Raw genomic sequence first — 20,390 nt, 5'->3', positions numbered from 1 at the left:
AATTAGGTAGCACTTGCTGGCAATCAATAGTTTACATTTTTCATTGTATCGTTAGAGACATTAGCGAGCTTTTGCGAGCTCTACATAGAGACATTTATGTCATTCTATCTAACGTTTGTTACCTAGTACCTACAATACCAAGTAGACGACCCTTTTTCGTATTATCCCCTTGTTCCCAATTAGCAAACATTAAGAAAAAATAGGGATAACGCTACAAGGAATTACACTACGGGTATCTTTTTCGTAAGATGGAAAATATAATTATTTCACGACTACTTACGCTAAAATCTCTGCTTTAACCTTTAACTGCAACCCTCGCTGTAATAGTTCAATCGCCCATTGAACGAGTTGATTCCATACGCCTACAAATGCAATGCAGCTTATAAATTAATTAATAACGAATACTGAAAACCGGACAAGTTTCTTAAAGCCGCTTTTAATTTTTGCACTAACTGTTATCGGTCATTAACATTTCGGGATTAAAAATCTTTAAATGCATTTAAGAAATTAAAGACACAGTCAATTATGATATTGGAATAAGTGTTTTAATTAGTGAAATAAATAAATGCATTATTGTGCTAAGTGCACAGTATTCAAACAAGAATATATTTTGTAAGGGCAAACTGGTTCATTTGTAAGAATAAGGTTAAGTAGGAAATGTGTTCTTATCCAAAGTAATGTTTAACGACGATTTGCATCGGAATTAAAGAAAATATGTTTTTGATTTTAGCATAAATAATTTAGCCGGTTTTAAAAAAATGCAACTAAAGCCTTTGTTTCCGTTGAGTCACACCATTTTATGTAACACTACCTACTGTTACCCATTGGTAAAAAAATAGCGATTAGTAGCTAACACTGTTACTCAATGCCACATTTTTTTTCACTTTGCGTAAGTGTTTCTCAACAAATGCACTGTGTTCAAGTCTGTGTTCGACTTAGGTGACATTTCATCCGAAAAAATCTCATCCGCGAATGAGTTGTTTCAAATGTTAGGTGTCGAATCATCCACAAAATGATCAAAATCTTCGCATGAAACGTTACCGTTTCTAACTTGGAAGTGTCGTCTCATCCGAAAATATTAATTAAATTAGCTAAATTAGATCAATCTTCCAAGTTAGAAACCGTGACGTTTCATCCCAAGATAAATATTTTGCGGATGATTCGACACCTAACAAACTTGAAAGGGAGACAACTAATCCGCGGTACAGATCTTTTCGAATGAAACGTCACCTAAGTCCTGTGTTCCCGTAATGTAACACATTCTTGTGTAAAATCATTCGTAGGTTTTAATTTTTTTAATTTGAAACTTCGTTACACTTTTAAACGGGTACAAAATTAATGCCTATCCTGACAATCAACCTTTGTTTGTAACTGCACACGCTTTAAGGTCGAATTAAGTTAATTTTTAACTATTTATTTTGTTTTTTAATTGCAGAATGTTCCCTGGCTACGTTCGGGACAGGCTCCGGGCTGCAGCGGATACCGTTCGTGTATCTGCCGTTGAAAGGCCAGATCATACACCCGTCTAAGGAGATTACCTTTCAAAGTAAGCTGCCACTTTCCAGATCCACTATAAGAAGCGCATCACAGAACACACATGCTACTTATCATTAACGTCAAAAATGTGTCAAACTCCATACAAAAAGCACCGGTTAAGAGCGTTTACGCCGTTTGGCGCAAAAACAGTNTCGCTGACTATACTTTTTCGTCGTGCGTTATATGGTTCTATATGGGGCTCGAGTATGGCACAGTGCTGTGTAGTTCTACTGTTCAAAAAAGCGCAACGCATGATATCACTGAGGCACAGGCTGAGGTAATTTGTGGATACCGCATAGTATCCGCAGTCCGTCTATTCCCGGTTGTGGACACTGACTATGTCCCTACTGAGGATATTGGGAAAAAAAATATTGTCATTAGTGGCGACGTATAACAATCCTACTAATATTATAAATGCGAAAGTTTGGATGTCTGGATGTTTAGTACTCTTTCACTTAAAAACTACTGAACGGATTTTGTTGAAACTTTACAGTATTATTGTTTATAAACCAGATTAACATAATTATAGGCTATAATTTATGACAATATGTGACAAATAAATTTCAATAAATAAATAAGACGTGTCTAAAAAGCGCACAAACTACCTACTGTTTTTGACGTTCGTAAATATTCATGCGGGGGAAGCCGTGAAACGCCATCTATCAACATGATATCAAACAACAGATTTTACGAACTAAGGAGTAAAACGAGGCCCACGCGTACGAAGTCGCGGGCGGCCGCTAGTTCAAAATAAAATTAATAATATTTTTATTCATCTGGTCTTACTTGACTTTTACTTTACGTATGTCATGCACGATGACATTTGCGTCAATATTTGTGTACGTCCCCACTAGGCATAATTGGGATGCATTTTTCTAATTTGTCATAACTTGTGAGTAAGCCTGTAGCTACAACTGGGAAAGTATGTGTCGCCACTGGTGACAATCGATATTATTTATGCCATTTATCCTCAATGACGACAAAGCTAGTGTCGACAAACGAGAATAGACGCCAGTTGCGAGGTGACCATAGGTCCCAAGGGGAAATGTACGTGTACGTGCACCACGAGAGGTGGAAACCAAAAGGTAGAGGCTTGAGGATCTAGGCCCTAGAGTGCTGAAGGGTACGCCTGGCCGTCAGCCAAATTTTACGTCGCACCATAGAGGCAGTTCTGCCTGTATTAGAGGAGTGGGTGCGACGGCATGATCGCCTCACACAAAGGGCGACCCAGGTTCTACCGGGCCATGGGTGCTTCGGGCCATTCCTCCACCGTATAGGCCGAGAGCCTGTAGATGGTTGTCAGTTAACACTGCAGTCTTGGCACGTGAGTCACCGCAGCAGACTGACACGCTCCAACAGTGCCCAGCCTAAGCGAACGAGCGGCGGTTGGAAATGACCTCTCCCTACCAATCGGGAAGAGGCGTGAGATAGATAGATAAACTGTTTATTTGTTGTAACACACTTTTTTTAATGCTTTTAACACACACATTATGTATAGTTGCTATTGAAATTCAATTCAATATCGAAATAAAGTTAGTTAGTCAAGAAACACACTAGGTGACACCACTGGTATTTTGTTACACAGGTTAGTAATAATTTCAACAGTTGCAACATAACAAAAGTGACAAAACAACATAAGATAAAGATGACTAGCGTTTCAAATAGTTCCCTGCGTCAGAGTGATGTGTGCCGCAGCGATGCAAAAAGCAAAGAGCTCAGTATAAACACTACCCTCAAAAGGGCAGAACACTGATTTTCAGCTTTTGCTAGAGAACGCATGAAGCGTACAGGTACGGAATGAACCCGCTCGCTTTCGGAAACAATATCTACATTAGTATAAAATATATGATGAGACAAATAATCTTATGGTATAGTGTGCTTACTTTCTGTGAAAGTGTTCTTTCACAGAAAGAAGCAGTGGAAAGGGGGAGCGAGAGGCCTCAGCCGACACTCCGGTTATCCGCCGCCGACACCCTGGGCGCAAGAGGACAGCTTATGGTCTCCAACTGTCCCTTCCTAACAGGCCTCGGTCGCTAGACATGGAGGTGTCTGGTGGCGGCTAAGGACGAATGCTACAGGCAACAGCCAATGGCGATGTCCCGCGTTCCCTCATATCACTCATATGGATCATGGCAGAAACAGTCAGGTTTTTAGTGGGTGTAGGGGCTACCCACCTTCTGGTAGGAAGAACCCCACATAACCCACTAGCTGCCCCCGCAGCTGGTGGGTATGAAATGTTATGCATTTTCCGGATAAAAAAAGAATAGTAAACAGGAAAAGTTTGTTTTGAATAGAACCGATTTGAAAAAATCTCTCACCATTAAAATTCAATTTTTTTTCTGCTGAACATAGGCTGTATAAAATATTCTCAAAATAGTAAAAAACCTTTGATAATTATATTATTAAATTAAGGCGGTGTAATAATAATATTTATTACACCGCCTTAATTTCTCTACTCGACCTGTGGTTGACTGGCAGATAATGCCACCTGGCATTAAGTCCGCCACTGTACATATGTATGTGCAAAAGTGTAAATAAATAAATAAAATAAATAAATAATTTACTATTTGATAAAGAATTTACGTATTTATTATTGATTAGGACTAATGTATACCATCATTTATAATTATGGAGTCGGTGTTGGAAGATTTGAAGATTTTATAGTTTCCTTGAGCTGTCACTTGACAGCCTGGCACACTTTTACGATGGTGGATCAAAGTATTTTGGTTTGACTATAGAGCGTGAGAACACGCACACAGTCATAATTATTTTAGTGTGAATAAAAATAGCATCGAAATTACCTAAACTTGACATGCCACGCTAGACGTAAACGCTCTTAACGTTTTAGTTGGGTAATGCAACTCAGTCTTAGCATCTCTGATCGGCGCTATAGCTACAGTAGGTAATATAGCCGCTTTTTAGAAACTGAATGCAGCGACCACACATTCCACCGCACACGTCATAATAGAGCCAAACGCTGTGATTGAGTAGCTTTTCAGAAGCTCGACGCAGCGGCTAAAACGCGCGATTCCGATTTCTTCTGAACGCATGAAGTCGCAAAATCAGTAAAGTAGCATGTCTGATGTGGCCCTAATGGGCACGCCCACACCCTTATTAGACTTGTGACGTTATACTTTCACGTTCTATTGAGATAATTCCAACCGTACTTACTTGCTAAGTCGATACTTGGATGGGATGTGACCACAACCTTTTTGAGGACTGGATCCGCGCCTGTTCCAGTCAATCCTCGCTTTACCATAATATTGAATCTTGGTCGATTCAAAATAGATATCCGCAACAAATGTGACTTTCGTCTTCTTTGCAACTCGTATTTTCTATCACTCTTGCATTGAATTTGCATAAACCTATGCAAAAAATGTTTTTCTGTAAATAAAAATAAGATGCTTTGTTTGAGACTAGCGTCCACTCTTCAAGGCTCCCTTAATCAGTTTTTCTATGAAACTTTTATAAAATAGGTAAATTGTTTTTTACAGATGTGAAAACGCCAATATGTGCCGTGTCTGGCGCTCAGTTCCTCACCCGCAAGGGTTTCCTCGACCTACGGAACACCTTGGACGCGGACGTGCCATTTAACCTGTTCAGGGATGAAGGCAGGACGTTTCTTCAGGTGAGATCATTGGCAATACTTCAACCGGTTATCTGGTTGTTTGCAGGCCCACAAACAATAGTGATTTCAATTTAGTAAATCTCAAATTAAAAATAGTTATTCTAAACAGCCACGTGTTAACCGTGTGGTTCCGTTCCAGTATATTAAAGAGGGTCGCCCTCCTCCAGTAGATTAAGTCCTGATGATGATGAAGATAGTGACAATATGACCCGAACCGAATACAGCGTATTGTTGTCACAACAAATTTGTTGAGTAATCAAACTCCTCCAGAGTGAAGTAGAAGCAACCCACTTTTCGTGGCAAAGACGACAAAATATGCGATCGCCAGTTAGTCACGACGCAGGATACTTGGTCTCTCCATTTTGGTACCTATAGCCATCTACAAAGAAATTATTTTCCCAATTCCAGTGGAGCGGAGAAGACGACGTGCGCACGCGCATGTCAGGCCGAGTGATGGTGGTGCGGCTGCTGTGTCGAGACGTGGCGGCGGCACCCGCGTCTCCCCTGGACCTACGAGGCGTGTTCACACCCTGTGTGGCCTTTAGGGTCCAGGGCACACCGCCTAGACACTCTTCCAGTAAGTTTTTCAGTGATTTGACGCGTGTACTTAATTTAAGAATAATGTGTTAGATTAGTAGTAGGATTCAACTAATAGATGAGAAAGACTCTACAGCTGAAAATTGGAACATAGCCGCATCTAGTCACTGGCTCTCATCATGATGTCCATAATTGCATTGGCATGGTGGTTGTTTTGTCTTATGCTGAATGTGATCTTATTTTTTTTTTGTGCAGAATAAAGCAGGACACCAATACCTACATCGATACTGTTATATCATACTCTAGATTTGATTAAAATGTAAACTATCTGTTGTTCCAGATGTAACAGAAGTGCAGTTCACTCCTGACGCGCAGACTTCAGAAGCATCCAACTCCTCTGGTCTCTCCGTGACAGAATACGTTGCGATCGGCATTAGCTCACTGCTACTGGGACTCATATACGTTGCGTCAGTTTTTCTATACCTCCACATACGAAAACGACGACGAGCAGCTTCAGAAGAAGGCAGCACGAAAAGACTCAAAGGTCTGATGAAGAAAGATGGATCGATCATCACAGAAAGAGATATAATAAGAGTCAACAATGAACGTGCCCAAGCATTGGCTAATAGTATGGGACAAGACGATGGGATCGTCAAGAAAAATCCATTGATGGGTTTGAGCAGGCAGTTCCATGACGCCAAAAGTTTCCCAAGTGACTCTGGAAGCAATGTTTCGGATTCTGAAGATTTTGCTGAGAGCAGTGCAAGAAGCGATGACCATAACTTGTACAATGTACGTAACGTTTTCTGATAGTAATACGATACAATCAACTTTAGAAACTAAAGCGTAAGGCCTACAGTACCGTAACTATATCATCTCAGCTACTGACTTTATTGTGCTTTAACATTTCAGAATCAAGTAACATCAGCAGTCGTTCATCTTTATCACGCCGAAATTAGGCGTCAGAATGATGGAGAAGTAAATCACCGCGATGAGTCCAGCATCGAACGTTTGCCCGATGAGCATGTCTCCATAGTGGAGACCACAGACGACCGGGAGATCGCCAGACCAGTCGGCACCACCAGACGCAAGTTGTACTTCAATCCAGCTTACTTTGAGCCACAGCTAATGGCGGTAGGTACGCATATTGTATACTAACAATCGCATGACTATCTTTCCGTTTACTAATCTAAACTCTACACTGAACGCACTTTCTAACTACTGTGGCACGTCTAATTAATCATTCTTAGATAATTAAAGTAATTATCTTGTTTGCAGGAACCCCCGCCGGCCGCTTTAGAATTTCTAGTAAAAATCAGAGAAGTGATTTCGATTGCGAAACACAAGATGGCAGCGAAACGATTCCAACCAGTCCTGAATGAAATACCTGAAGAGGAGACATATCCTTCATCCAACGGTAATAGCTTGGACCTTTACCAAGGTCTTGGAAGCCAAAGAAGTGGTAGTGTTGTAAGTCTTAAGAGAGAAAATAGCAGGAAGAAGAGCTGTGTTGGATGTCCAGGTTGCAAATCTAATAGTGAACATGATATCCAGAATTTCTTAAAGTACGAAATGACAGCATGTTCAAATTGCCTCCATAAGAGAGGCGATAAACAGAACAGTATTCGTCAATGGTTAGAGAATATACCGAGCGGGAAGCAACAGTCAGGGTACAACGACCTGACTACGAATCAAAATAATTTAGCCAACTCCCTTCTTTCACTACCTGATCACAGAAATAAAATACGAAAACAAAACAGTTTTACAGCATCAAACTCTTTATACATGCGAGATTTTTCCATCCCAAAAAAAACTACAACTTTATCAGTAAGGTCTGAACCACAGCTTCGAAGTTACAACTTTCCATTACCTGAATTCGAGAATGTTAATTGTGAACATAGTAACTATAGTAGCTACTGCCAAACTGTATCAAGGGTAGATGATATCAGGCCAATAGGCCTTAACGACTATCGAGCAGGCAGTCTTCGTAATCATCCAAATCATAGAAGATATCGACCCATGCCAAATAACAATTCTTTACCTGATATGGTGAATGATGCTATGGCTTTGGACCATTCAAAGAATTACACCCAAAGTAGTTCGGATGAAGAGAGAATTCAACATACGGCAATAATTCCAAAACAAAATAATTATGCTAGAAACATTTCCGAAAGTCCTTCTGGAAATGAGTACGAAACTGATAGCTTGGAAAGGAATTCTAATCAAAAGAGAATGACGACACCTATCGAGTATTCTGACGTGCCTTCGTCTCAAGCCAGTCCAAGTTTAAGCAATGCTTTACCTTTGGACGAAGAACTGACTATGAGGAATGCCGTGTATAAAACTCACTCTAGCAGCAACAGCAATACTCCATCGCCACAACGTGAAATTCATATAGATCAAAACCATTATGAAACAATAGGGAGGCCGGTCAATTCTAAGACAAAGCCTACTATGGCGAATCAGAAGAATGATTACAGCTTAGTGAGCGAAGTCTACGTCAATAACAATTACAACTTTGGCAGTACACCAACTTCTCCAAGTGGTTCTGAATGCTCTATGGGAAGTCGTAAATTAACGAGAAACAGTTTCAATGATGCTGAAGAAAAGCCAGGTTGTTTAACAATTGAGGTTAAAGATCCACCAGAAAACTACATTAAAATACACGAATCAGATGGCTTCGAACCAGACACTTTAGATAGAAAACATCCTAAGCACAAAGAAATATTAGAAAACGTTAAATTCAGTAGAATGGACTTCGCAAACAATTTAAGCAATGAAGTGAAGCCGCCCAGCCAAAGAATTCAACTCCGAAGTAGCGGAACATTTTCAAAAACCAACAATAAAGTTGAATATGCATCCAAATTTAACAGTCTGCGAAATGATTATGAGATTCGTAAGAATACATACGAGCGACCGAAAATATCTCCAACGACATTCAATGAAAGTAAAGGTAGCGATGTGATTGATATCACATGGGAGAACGAAACAGAAACGGAATTGTGGACTACAGAAGAAGGAAGGATTCTAACATTAGAGCTCAGGCATTCTAAAAGACAACGGCAAAGTACACCGCCGACGATCAAGCAGTTAAAAAATTTAGCGCGACCTGATATCCTCCCACCTTTACCGCCCACCGAAGATGGCCCAATATACGAACAGCCTATCGTACCACCTCGGAAAGTAGAAAACGACAGAATAACACATACAAAAAACTTGAGTGGCAGAAGCCTCAGTCCGAGGACGTTTCACAAATCTATGACAGTTGAATCTATTTCGAGTAATAATTCAATACACCGTGAACCGCAATGTGGACCAAGCAGTCCATTGAGAGCTTCTGGCCAGTTAATGTCCTCGGAGTACGATAACGTAGATCTGAACACACTTCACAAAACAGGATTCGTTTGCCGTACCTCTAATAAACGACCTTCTGGGAGGAATGCAAGTATAAACACGAATACTTTTGTAAGAAGCAGTAAAGATGACAATCACAATAAACCTCGTTTTCGGCGAAAGAAAGGTCCAAACGTAGAAGATTCTGGTTACTTGAGTAGTGATTCGACGAGTTCTAGGCAAATTCAGAGAAAAGTTGTGATCGCTAAAATTATGAGCTGTAGTGAAAGTGATGATACTGAAAATGAAGCTAGGAGTGAATCTGGTGCTGAAAGTATTGAGACTCATTCTGTTTATTTCGGAAGTTTTAGGAAACACCAAATGAGTGTTGATAGCCAAAGCGGTGTTAGCAATAAAAGTGTGAGAGACAGTACTTGTAGTAGTAGGAACTCAAAACATTCTAAAGACTGCTTATAGTTATGTATCGTGAATAAATTTTGTGCAATAGTGCTTATGAACAGTGTGCAATAGCGTGTGCAATATGCAATAAATAGTGTTAATGATAGTACATAAAAATAATGTATTAAATAATTTTTTAGCTTTTAATATTTTGAAGATTTTATTTCTTTTTTGTGACTTAGATAAATGCATTATAGAGGTTTCATGGAAACCGTTTAACGTGTACTCATATAAAACGCAATAAGCTTGTTTGAACAGAAATAGATAATTAAAAACCTAATTTTTAAGTTAGTAACTTTTGAACCTCTGCAATAATAATGTAATTTTATAGTAAAGGCCGGTTGTGCAATGCAATAATAGTTTAATTAGAATTAATCGTTAAACGAATCTATTTTTAATTATACATTACTATTTATTTCAGAATGCTTTCAAAGAAAGACTTCTATTGTAGCTAATTAAATTAACTTAATTTTTGTAATTATTATCTTGAGAGGAGACAAGACTATGAGGTCCTATTTATAAGTACTAGCATAATCATTATTAACAATAATTTCTGTCAAAATAATTTGTTCTGTATGAAATCTTTAAACCTAATCCACTATAGTAACAGGTATGGCAGATGATTGGCAATATTATATTATGTAAAAAAATATTCCTTCTTTTTCAGAGAATCCTAAAAACTTTGAACATTTGAATGAAAAATTATTTCGCAATTGATTTCTGTAAACGTAGTTTTATTCTACAGAATGTTTATTTTAAAATGTCCTTATTTAGTTCCTGAAAAATTTCAGGAGTATTTTCTAGTTCTAAACACTTTATCGCCCATAATAAGACCCAGGTGCTAGTTTAAATTAAAATAATTTATTTTAGATTAATACTTTTTTCTATGATTTTGTAAATAAATGTTGACGAGTCAGGCAGCAAAATTTGGCTTCCTAGTACCTGACACGCAATCGTGCTCCGGGGAGGCTAAATAATTAAATTATTGAAATCCTCTCTGTTTGTAGAGCGCATTGGTTACGGTAATGGCTTATGACTTTCGTTGGGAACAAGCAATCTTAATGATATTGGATAAAAAAAAGTAAAATTTTGTCAAAACTTTTTACGCAATAATTTCTTTAGTTGCTTCTATGCCTTTATGAACTTCATGGCGCACGTCGCACCTTGGTAAGGCTAAATGTCAGCATGGTCAGTAACCAACCAACCAACTTTTTTCGGTAAAAAAGTTTCGAATGTTGTCTTCATCAGAATCAGAATTACAATAAACTATGACTAAAAATCGCTCTAAAAGTACTCGAAATAGATTCACCAGTCAATTTTAAGTTTGGTTGTTATACCACGGCAATGCAATGGTGTTTTATTCCAAGTAGTTAACATTCAAGCTACTAAATTATAACAATAAATCACCGCGTTTGGGCCAAGTATTTTTTATAAATAGACAAGCTCTACTATTTAGGATTTAGGACGCTATTTGGATCAAATATGTAATTGCTCAATAATGAATAATAAATAAATAAATAAATAAATATAATAAAATTATGCAATACACGATTGAACGCCTCTGTATCACAGATTGTTTGTTGCCAACAGTCAGGGATCTTCTTTCGGTTACGGGATCATTATACTTAGTACATAAAGTAGTTTCCTAAAGAAATAGAATAGCTGACGATGGTGCTAAGAAATCATGAATGGATAACCGGGTATCTATTTATATTTTGGTTAATTAATTAACCTTAAAATTAATGTTATTTCATAGATATAAGAGTTACAAGAAAATGCTCAATTGACATAATAATTATTACATACTATTTTTTAAATTATTGTTTGTTGTAAATGTTTCTGTACAATATTCTTTTTATAGCCAGTATAAAGCATGGCATTATTAATATTTTTGTTAATTTAATGATCGTCTAGGATTAATTTAATTTTACTTAACATTATTTACATTATAAATGTAATGTGAAACTGTGTCTATTTTTAACTGTTTTTGTAAGTAAACTAGCTGAATAAATGTTGTATAATATTCACATAACTTTATAATTTTGGTTCTGTAATAAAACTTAAAATACGAAATCAAGAATTTTATTTTATCCATATATCTAATGTATTATTAAATTCTATATTTTATCACAGTCTTCATGCACACTTATTCCTAATTATTACAGTTTTAAACATAAAATTATTAACCGATAAAGGTGGGAATTGATAAAAGCTTCATAAACTAATCATATTTCAACCACTGACATATAAAAAAGATTTGAGTGCATACTGTAAAACATCTCAATATATACGACTCTTGCTTACAACTTATTTACAAAACAGTCTTAGAACTGTTCATTCTTCATTTCCTATATCACAATTTTCTAAATTCCTTTTTTATATGTCCATGATTCTAACATAAAATATCATCTTAGGGGCAGATTGCAATAACAATAAAAGCTATAAAAGTCAATCAGTTACCATCTCTGATCCAGCCTTCAGACTGGATAGTGTTGTCTCCTCTGTGACCTTCATACTTTTGGCACCAGTCAGAGCTAAATCTAATAATTTCTTTCGGAACTCCAAGTACGCTGCTTGACCACCAGCGAATAAATCTATTTCTGTGCCTATCTTATTTTTGACTTCTACATCTTTGCTCTCATTCATTTTTGCCATACAGTAATCAAAATATTCTATCACCAAATTGGTTTGTTTAACTATTGCCGAAGCATACTGATTGTAGTCTAAATTGGGGACTGGTATTGTGGTTTCTTCATTGAATCTCCAGTTTTTATCGAGCTTAGAAGTTACTCGTAATCTAGGTGTAGTAACAATCATTTTGGCATTCACCGTCCCGCAAAGGGAACCCATTATTTGTACTATCTGGTCTGATTTTCTGGAAATATAACAATGGAAACATTATTAAGCAAAGTAATATTAATGTAAAATAAAATTCCTTTGGAGATAAAAAGGCATCATCAACACTGAATTATGTCTATCAAGTCAAAAAGACAACAAATTCAAAACAAAATAATGAAATAACTAACCTTACGAAAGCAGTTACAGAAAATATGTCACCGTGTATTTCTTCTTCTTTAAAAACGAGAATACAACCAATTGGGAGGTAAAGTGGTGGTTCCTTGTAAATTATTGTATTTTTGTCACACTGAACCGGGACCATTGACATATGGGTGGCAAAAGAGTCCGGGAACACTAAAGGAGGATCATCGGCTTCTCTGAGGTATCGGCAGACTAATTTGGTCTTATGGGCAACAGCTATCAGAGGGAGCATCACCATTTCATCTGTAAATTAGGACATTTATAATTAATAAAAAATGTAATGTTCCTTGTGACATGATATCTCAAACTTTATAACATTAATAAATAATGCTAACAACATCCCTTACAGATACCTAATACTTTTAGTACAAGACTTTTTTAAATGTCTGTACAACTCATAGATTAAACAATGCATAGAATATTAACTTTCTGTTTTAACAGAAGAAACTTCTTACCTATCACATCAGTTCCTAAAATATCCTTATACGAAAACAGTTCTTGAATCCGGACAACTTCGTCGAATGGCACCATGTATTCTTTACCCAACCGTCTATATGCAATTACACCATGAAACTGCACTGTGTTGTGCATGTTTTTAACAACTTCAAATATATCAATAACACCAACTACAGCAACATCATGATCATTCAAAAGTGTGTTAGTTTTTCTCTCTTGCCAGAAAGGGGATGTATTAATTCTGTCGTACAGTTTTGTTGTGTATACTGTTGTTGGTTTGAGTGTACCATGTACCAGAATGTGGACATCTTCAATGGGCCTAAAATAAAGAATATTACAGTTATTTACACTTTATAGTAATATCAAATCAACAAACACAGATTTTTAACAAAGATATTTCTAAACATAATTTTTATAAAAATAAATTACACAAAATTATAACTGCAGATTTTAGATTTTAGGATAACTAAATACTTACACTTGATCATTGCAGTAAGATACTATGAGTACAACTATTATTTGATTGTCACAAGGAGCTACATATGGTGTATGGGATTTAAGTATCAGGACATCATCCATCTGAAACAATAAAATGATTTACCTATAGTAAAATGTTCTGAAAAAATTTTTCTTTAAATACAAAAAGTACTCTAAAAAATATTAAATTGTTTACCTTATTAGTATTTGTATTGAAAACAGCCTCATTGCTGGGATAAATCTTTTGGTACGCTGAAAGAGCTGACACTTGCCGGAGACTTAAAAACTCTTTGAGGGTACTTTCGTTGCATTTAACACTGAACTTTGTTTGAGTCAATTTTCTCTTGAGCTCGTTTAAAATTGGAATGGAGTCGTCAGCGTTTATACCATTCAGGAGTAAGGCCTTATCACCTAAGTTTTCAAAATTGTCATCGAATACCATCGGGACAGCGTCATCTTTACAAATTACTTTCAAACAAGCTCGGCCCCTACAAACATTGTCATCTAGGCTGTATGTGGCTACGTTTAGTATGCGGCGGTGAATGGAAAGTCTTTCTTTCCTAGATACTAGCGTCAACTCGTCTCCTGCCACCAAAAAGTAAAACATCTCACAGTTACTGTTCCTGAGAATTTTTATCGCAGTTGGCTGGTAGCGGCCGTGTACGAGCAAAGCGTTGGCTAATTCTCGTTTGTAGTACTCCCTTATTTCTCCATCTTTCGTGACAATGGTCACATCGATGTGTTTCTGATCCCGCGGGTGGTTGTCGTAGAAAACGAAGCACGCAATGCTGTTGAGCATAGGCGTCGGCACTAACTTTATTACCTCCTGCTTCACGACTTCTGGTAAGGGTATCATTTTGTGAACTTGGAGTTAACCTCTCACACAGCGAATATTAAGCTTCGTAAAAATAAATACCACGATGATACTACAACCAAAAGTCCAAAACATAACCGATGAAAACGTCTTTGTTGTTTTGCGTGGGTGCGTTGCTTTTAAATTGACAGTGACAGATGACAGTTATTCATCCTAGTGGTGGTGTAGGCAGGCACGTAATATCGAATCGATAATTATGATTTTAATTTTTTCGTTAGTGTCCTTATCTTTGTTTACTGATAAATATTAAATTATTACTGCCAAATAAATCAATTACATTTTATGATAAGTCAACATACTAATTGTACCTGCACCAGTACATACGGTGAGTAAGTATACGATAAGATGGTGATGTAAGTAGGTAATTATTTAAATTATACACCACTACATTTTTATCACCGAAAAAAAAAATTCTGGGTAATGAGTTATTGATACTGATCCTATTTATGCAAAAAAAAATGTTAAATAAAGCTACTCAAAATTTCAACCCTAAAATTGGTAATATTTGGATACACGCGTCGCTAGCAATATTTACGCTCAACGCGGCAACGCAAGGCCGCCCGTTACTATGGAGAGAGATGCGACGTTGCCGGCCCGACGCTTCCTAAAGGCGGCGGTGTACGTTTGTTGTGCGGCGGCCATTATCACCCGCGGCCCCGCGCCGCCGTCTCGCTCGCTCGGCCGCCAGCCGCGGTCAGTTGCGCGCGCGCGAGCTCTTGATCGGTCGTGAACTGTCTTGTTAACATTGTATCAATCAAGTCAATAGTGTCGTGCAATTATTACGTTGTCTTACCAATTCACCTCACGTGAATACGTGTTAATGATTCTTGGCCGGAGAAATTGTGTAGTGCGGTTTTGCGACTGTACCGGGACAGCCACACTTCAGCACGATGCAGGGTGCTTATCAAAGCATTGAATTTTGCCGCTCCTAAGGCCGATCCTAAGCCCGGGTAAGTATGAAGGGAAAGTTGAATTATTTTATTATTTTACCTAAGCGCCTACTAAAACCACCATCTAAAACTGTTCGCACCACTCAGCTGTTATGGCGGATCTTAAATTCACGAACTACGAACGACGCGCGATCTCAATTGGAGTTACACAGTAGGTATTATTATTAACTAGTGTTAAAAACTCACAGAAATACAACGTGACGTATTACGTAATTACTAAATTACTGTTTTCGTCCTTTGCCCTGCGTTTAATTACAATTCTAATTACCTACTTGAAATGTTGCAATAAAAATAGCCTAAGATAGGTAGCTAAGTAATACATTATTATTATTCTGTGATGATAACACTGAAAGCCGCTGTTTTGGCAGATCTTTGAATTACAAATTTCTTTTAAAGTAGAGTAGTAGTCGTAGTAGCCTCGTAACGACACATTGGTGTGTATTCGTAACGTATTCACAGTAGGTAGGTATTTCATTGTATTATTAACTTACAATTAGTGTTAACAGTCAGAATACCACGTAAAGAAGTACGTAAGTGTAATGAAACACTTTATTAGAACTCAAAATTACTTGAAATGTTGCATTAAAATGGTTTAAGTTAGTAATAATAACACTGGAAGCGTGGTCAAGGCGTGAGCGAGACAGACAGATCAATGTGCGAGCGCGTACGACTACTCTACTGAATGAACGAGCAGCGGAGTGGCCCAGCTGTGACGCGTAAAATAGGGACTAAAGAAAATTTAATAAAAAAATTAACTTTATAAAAATTTAATTTTTTTTTTTACTTTATAATTTTCACACATTTCTTTAAAACCTGTTAAAAATTTTCCGGTGATAAAAAAGTAGTGGTGTATAAGATACAAAAAGTACTTTTTGTAACTTGAGTTTAAAGTTGTAAGCAAATTATAACAATAATTTAAAAAATATTGCCAATAATATTCAAAGTACAGAATATCTTTTATGTAGTGGCTTCTGCACTAAGCCTAACTTCTTATGTCGAGTAATCTTTATATCGATAGTGTCAGAATAGAATAGGCGCTACTGTACAACACTATAAGATACAGCTGTTTGTCATGATGACACTGTCAGCACAACTGTGACAGTTGAACTGTCAGTGCCAAACAAAAAAAGGTTCTATGAGGCAAAGGAATCAATCAATATAGTATCATAGTGTTATCTTTTTTACGAATATCTATCTTCGTCTATCTTTATCTAGATGAGTCAAGAAGATGTTTTGTAAATTTTACAAAACATCTGCATGCACATTTTACAAAGCCTATTTTTGTAGATAGCTACAAATAGGCTTGAAATATAATTTTTGAGTTTGTTCTGAAAACGCGACTCTTATTAATAATACCACAGTTATTACTTATACCTACCTACCTAACATTTTACTTGTCAACCAGTAAGTAACTACCTACAAATAGATACTTACCTACCTTGTAGCCAACTACTTACCTAAAACAGCTTGTTTAACAAGTCGGAAGAAGCATCTCAGTTTAACACAGATTGGTCACAAATTGGCCACGCGTGTGGCGACTTGGTGTTCAATTATTGGCTTAGTACCTACCACACGGCGTTTTAGTCCTTATTCTATGTAACATAAAGAATGCTTATCCATCCACCTTCCGCATGATGGAATAAAATCTAGGTGATGCAGTTTGCGACATTGCACCAGTATAAGAACGATTAAGCTTAAAAGGAACACTTAAGTAGGTTATTAAGTATTTTGAAAAAAAAAACAACTATATTAGAAAACGATAGGACCTATATAAAGCTAAACACTTTGGTGTTAGGTAAGTAGATGCGTTATTTTGAAAAAAAAAAAAAAACAAAATGTCGCTGACTGTTCTGTGCCCCGAGCACGAATAACCGTCGTACGTGTTCCTTGAACGACTACCGTCGCTTTCGCGTCGTAGGGCTGTGTTTCCTAATTTTCACAAACAACTACGGAACCCTAAAAACGAGTTAACGAGAAAGATATAATTTAGGTACATACTCGTGCTAGGTGTACTTGTTCTCAACTTTTTTTTACTTCATAAATTTATTTTTTTAGGTAACCGAATGATTTGTTATTAAGTATGTTGAGCTTGCGTTCCTGTGCTTCTAAACTTATTTCTTATTCTTGTATCACATTGCGAGAGAAGATTACGATTGACATGTCCTATTCATTTACTCAAGTAGGTAAGGTACCTACTTGGTTAGTCTTAAAAAAATTCTTAATAGGTAGGTACTTAGGCCTGATCATCCCTTACCATCAGGTGAGAGATACAGGCCAAGAGCTTCCTCGTTGTGGATAAAAAAAAAGATATGTATGTTGACGTACCTACAGTAAAAGATTCTGTTTTTGGATGTCATGGGTTTTTTTATACTTCTTTCAAGTAACTCACCCTTTGCCCAGTGTTTTGCAAATCTCCATGCATGTAATTATATATTTAAATCCACATCCACACAGCGAGCGCGATCACACAATTTGCATTTAAATTTAAATTTAAATTAAGCAAAAGGTAATAAAGCGTCTGCGTGGATTATGTGGACCCATCGCATGTCATTTTCAGGTTTTTTCAAAAAGAAAGGTACCTACATTAATTAATATTTATGAAACGATATGCGAAGCTTGCTGGTTGTGTTGCTGATATTAATTATATTTTTACAGTCTTTTTACTGTTTATACTAGAATCACAAACAGCAGCAAATCGAACGCACAGCGTTGAATAGAGCTCAACTCTGTGATCAGTTCGTGTGTCACTCTGTGCGTCCACGCGCACTGTGAGACCTCATAGTAATGTTTGTGAATACGGGCGTAAGAGTTGGATACTCTCGAAGAAAACTGAACAACGTCGTGCATTCGATTCTGGCAACGCCACAAAACAACATGTCGACTTTTTATCTCTTGAATTTAGCAAATAACTTCTTGACAGACACGAAACACCTCCATTAATAGAGTTTTGCTAGGTATATACTACTATGAAATTAGTACCAGTATTTTTGAAACACCTGGCAGTCGAATCTCACTTATATTATGGGTCCTACTACCTAAGTAGTCATTCAACTTATTACTGTCATAATAAATTTCGTAGACCAATCAGAAATAACAATCTTTAATTTTTAGCATTACATATACGTACATCAAGGTGATGTATGACAGACCAAAGGTTGGAGACAATATTAATAATAGGATCTCATATACAGAACCCTAAACACATAATAATATACCATGGAATAACTTTATGTAAGCTAAGATACATCGTGCTTTGTAATGAATAAACATATTGAAAATTACACACTGCTATTTTACACTCTACTAAAAATAAGCGGATACCTACTTAGTTATTTGCATACTTTATTTCTTATTTTAGATAATTATTCAAAAGCATTATGAATAATGAAACTTAAACAACCGCTTGTGAGGCATAATGTGTAGGCAGAGTACCTAATCTATTTTCAATATATTAAAATCAGACAGGTCTATATTTATCATAATTCTATTCTAAACCAACAAAAATAAATGAACATCCATCATGATCATGAATATTTTAAGTTACTTTACTCCCATGAATTGACATTATAGATTTTTCATACAGAATTAGCTTTTAATCTTATAAGAATCAAGCTTTTATAACGCTTTAAGCTTTAACGCTTAGGCTGTCTTTTTTATTAAAAGGTAAGAAGTGCATATTATTATGTAAGTAGGTAGGTAAGTAACAAAATAGCTAATGTCTCTATTTAATGTCCAAAACTTTTCTCCTAATAATATATGATTCATTGCAGATGGTTCTTAAAAAGGCTTCTTGGTAACTCTACAATTAATATTTTCTTGTTCATTGAAAAATCTTAAAAAAGCGCATTTTTTATTTGAATGAAATCGATTCAATAGTCGAACGAAAAATAAAAATACATATCGATAGTGGAAGTATCAATTAATGTAAGGGACATTTTGGCCAAAATGAGTTATATAACGTAAATGCGCCTATTACCGCCAGTTTAAGCTGACTTCGGATAAACGTTAGAAAATTAGATATAAGACGTGGTGATAGAAAAGACACTTTAATTTATTTATAACAATGATGAAGTTATCTTTGAATTCAAGGAGTAATAATGAGTATTCAATCACACAATAATTAATAAAGAGCAATTTAATCTGAAAAAGCAGTTGTTTCTATTACCGACCTATAGACGAGGTGTGTTTCTATTAACGTTTTTTCTGTTTCTATTACCGACCGCCAAGAATATTGCTTTTCAATTGGGTATATTCCAAGAGGAACGGGTTCGATTCCCGCTCAGAGGCTGGGGAACCACTTGATTTTTTCAAGTTAAATTTGTTTTATTTCAAGTATTTTTTTTTCTGCGTAAAAATGAACAGAAAAAGATAGAAACAAGACAACTTGTTCACAAATGCAGATGTAGGCATCATCAGTGACTAAATGTTTTGTTGGTGATGTGTATTTGATGCCTCCAACTGCATTTGTGAACACTAAGTTGTCTTGTTTCTATCTCTTCTCTTCGTTTTGTTAATGAATACTCGAATGCAACCTCTACTTACATCAGGTTTCAATGTTAAAATTGTCAAGTTACAATAATATTACTGTCGTGTTTATTCTTAAATGTACCTTACAACATACATGACATTCCATACTGTGAAATTTCAACATTGTAAGGTACAGTCAAGCTCGTTTTTTTAATGTAAGGGACATGCTATCTTTTAAACTACCCATTTTTCGAAAATTTGGCGTTTATATTATGAAAGAACAGAAAATTCTAAGAAACTTTGCCATAGAAACTATTTAAATCGTAACATCACATAAAAAGATATTGAGGTATAAAGAAAAAAAAAATCGTTTTTTGGCTCTCCTGAAAAGTCGTGTTTTGTCCCTTACAGTAATTGATATTTCCACTATCGATATGGCTAACCAGACGAAAGGAATATAATTGAGGAAATTGTGTCTGTCTACCGTATGTGCATAAATATTTATTTATAAGCGACTTTAATCGTCGCTGACGAGTCACTAAAACCATTTTGGCTAGTACATCTTGCGTGACGTTTTACTTGGCAAGTAGGAAACTAGACAAATTGCTGGTGCTAAAGAAATAGATGTTCTAAT

General features: G+C 36.4%; 2 protein-coding genes across 2 annotated transcripts in view; one reads left to right on the top strand and one right to left on the bottom strand.

The window, feature by feature from the left end:
• LOC114359639 (uncharacterized) overlaps positions 1-10,920 on the top strand; it is a 103,253-nt gene extending 92,333 nt beyond the window's left edge. Inside the window, exons 5-10 of the mRNA XM_028314108.1 lie at positions 1,436-1,546; positions 5,031-5,164; positions 5,573-5,741; positions 6,042-6,493; positions 6,614-6,835; positions 6,980-10,920. Of these exons, the coding sequence (XP_028169909.1) occupies positions 1,436-1,546; positions 5,031-5,164; positions 5,573-5,741; positions 6,042-6,493; positions 6,614-6,835; positions 6,980-9,511 (3,620 nt within the window). The 3' untranslated portion in view covers positions 9,512-10,920. The remainder of the gene's footprint in view (positions 1-1,435; positions 1,547-5,030; positions 5,165-5,572; positions 5,742-6,041; positions 6,494-6,613; positions 6,836-6,979) is intronic.
• Positions 10,921-11,617: 697 nt separating this feature from the next.
• LOC114359640 (uncharacterized) lies at positions 11,618-14,469 on the bottom strand. Its single transcript, XM_028314109.1, has 5 exons — positions 13,662-14,469; positions 13,467-13,567; positions 12,988-13,307; positions 12,520-12,775; positions 11,618-12,368 (listed from the first exon to the last, which is right to left on the bottom strand). The coding sequence occupies exons 1-5, from the start codon at positions 14,319-14,321 to the stop codon at positions 11,942-11,944; spliced, it is 1,764 nt and encodes a 587-aa protein (XP_028169910.1). The 5' UTR covers positions 14,322-14,469; the 3' UTR covers positions 11,618-11,941.
• Positions 14,470-20,390: the final 5,921 nt, after the last annotated feature.

This window comes from Ostrinia furnacalis, unplaced genomic scaffold (assembly GCF_004193835.3).
Source record: "Ostrinia furnacalis isolate ACB-3 unplaced genomic scaffold, ASM419383v2 OfSCF4536, whole genome shotgun sequence".
Classification (NCBI taxonomy): domain Eukaryota; kingdom Metazoa; phylum Arthropoda; class Insecta; order Lepidoptera; family Crambidae; genus Ostrinia; species Ostrinia furnacalis.
The sequence above is the reverse complement of the archived record's forward strand: the minus strand, read 5'-3'. Positions and strand labels throughout refer to the sequence as shown.

Bases quoted from the DNA above. Each gene is read 5' to 3' on its own strand.
- LOC114359640 (XM_028314109.1), bottom strand. From the start codon at position 14,321: ATGATACCCTTACCAGAAGTCGTGAAGCAGGAGGTAATAAAGTTAGTG. The intron at 13,568-13,661 runs GTAAACAATTTA...TTATTGTTTCAG, and splicing joins TCAATACAAATACTAATAAG to ATGGATGATGTCCTGATACT. The intron at 12,776-12,987 runs GTAAGAAGTTTC...CCTAATTTACAG, and splicing joins TTTAGGAACTGATGTGATAG to ATGAAATGGTGATGCTCCCT.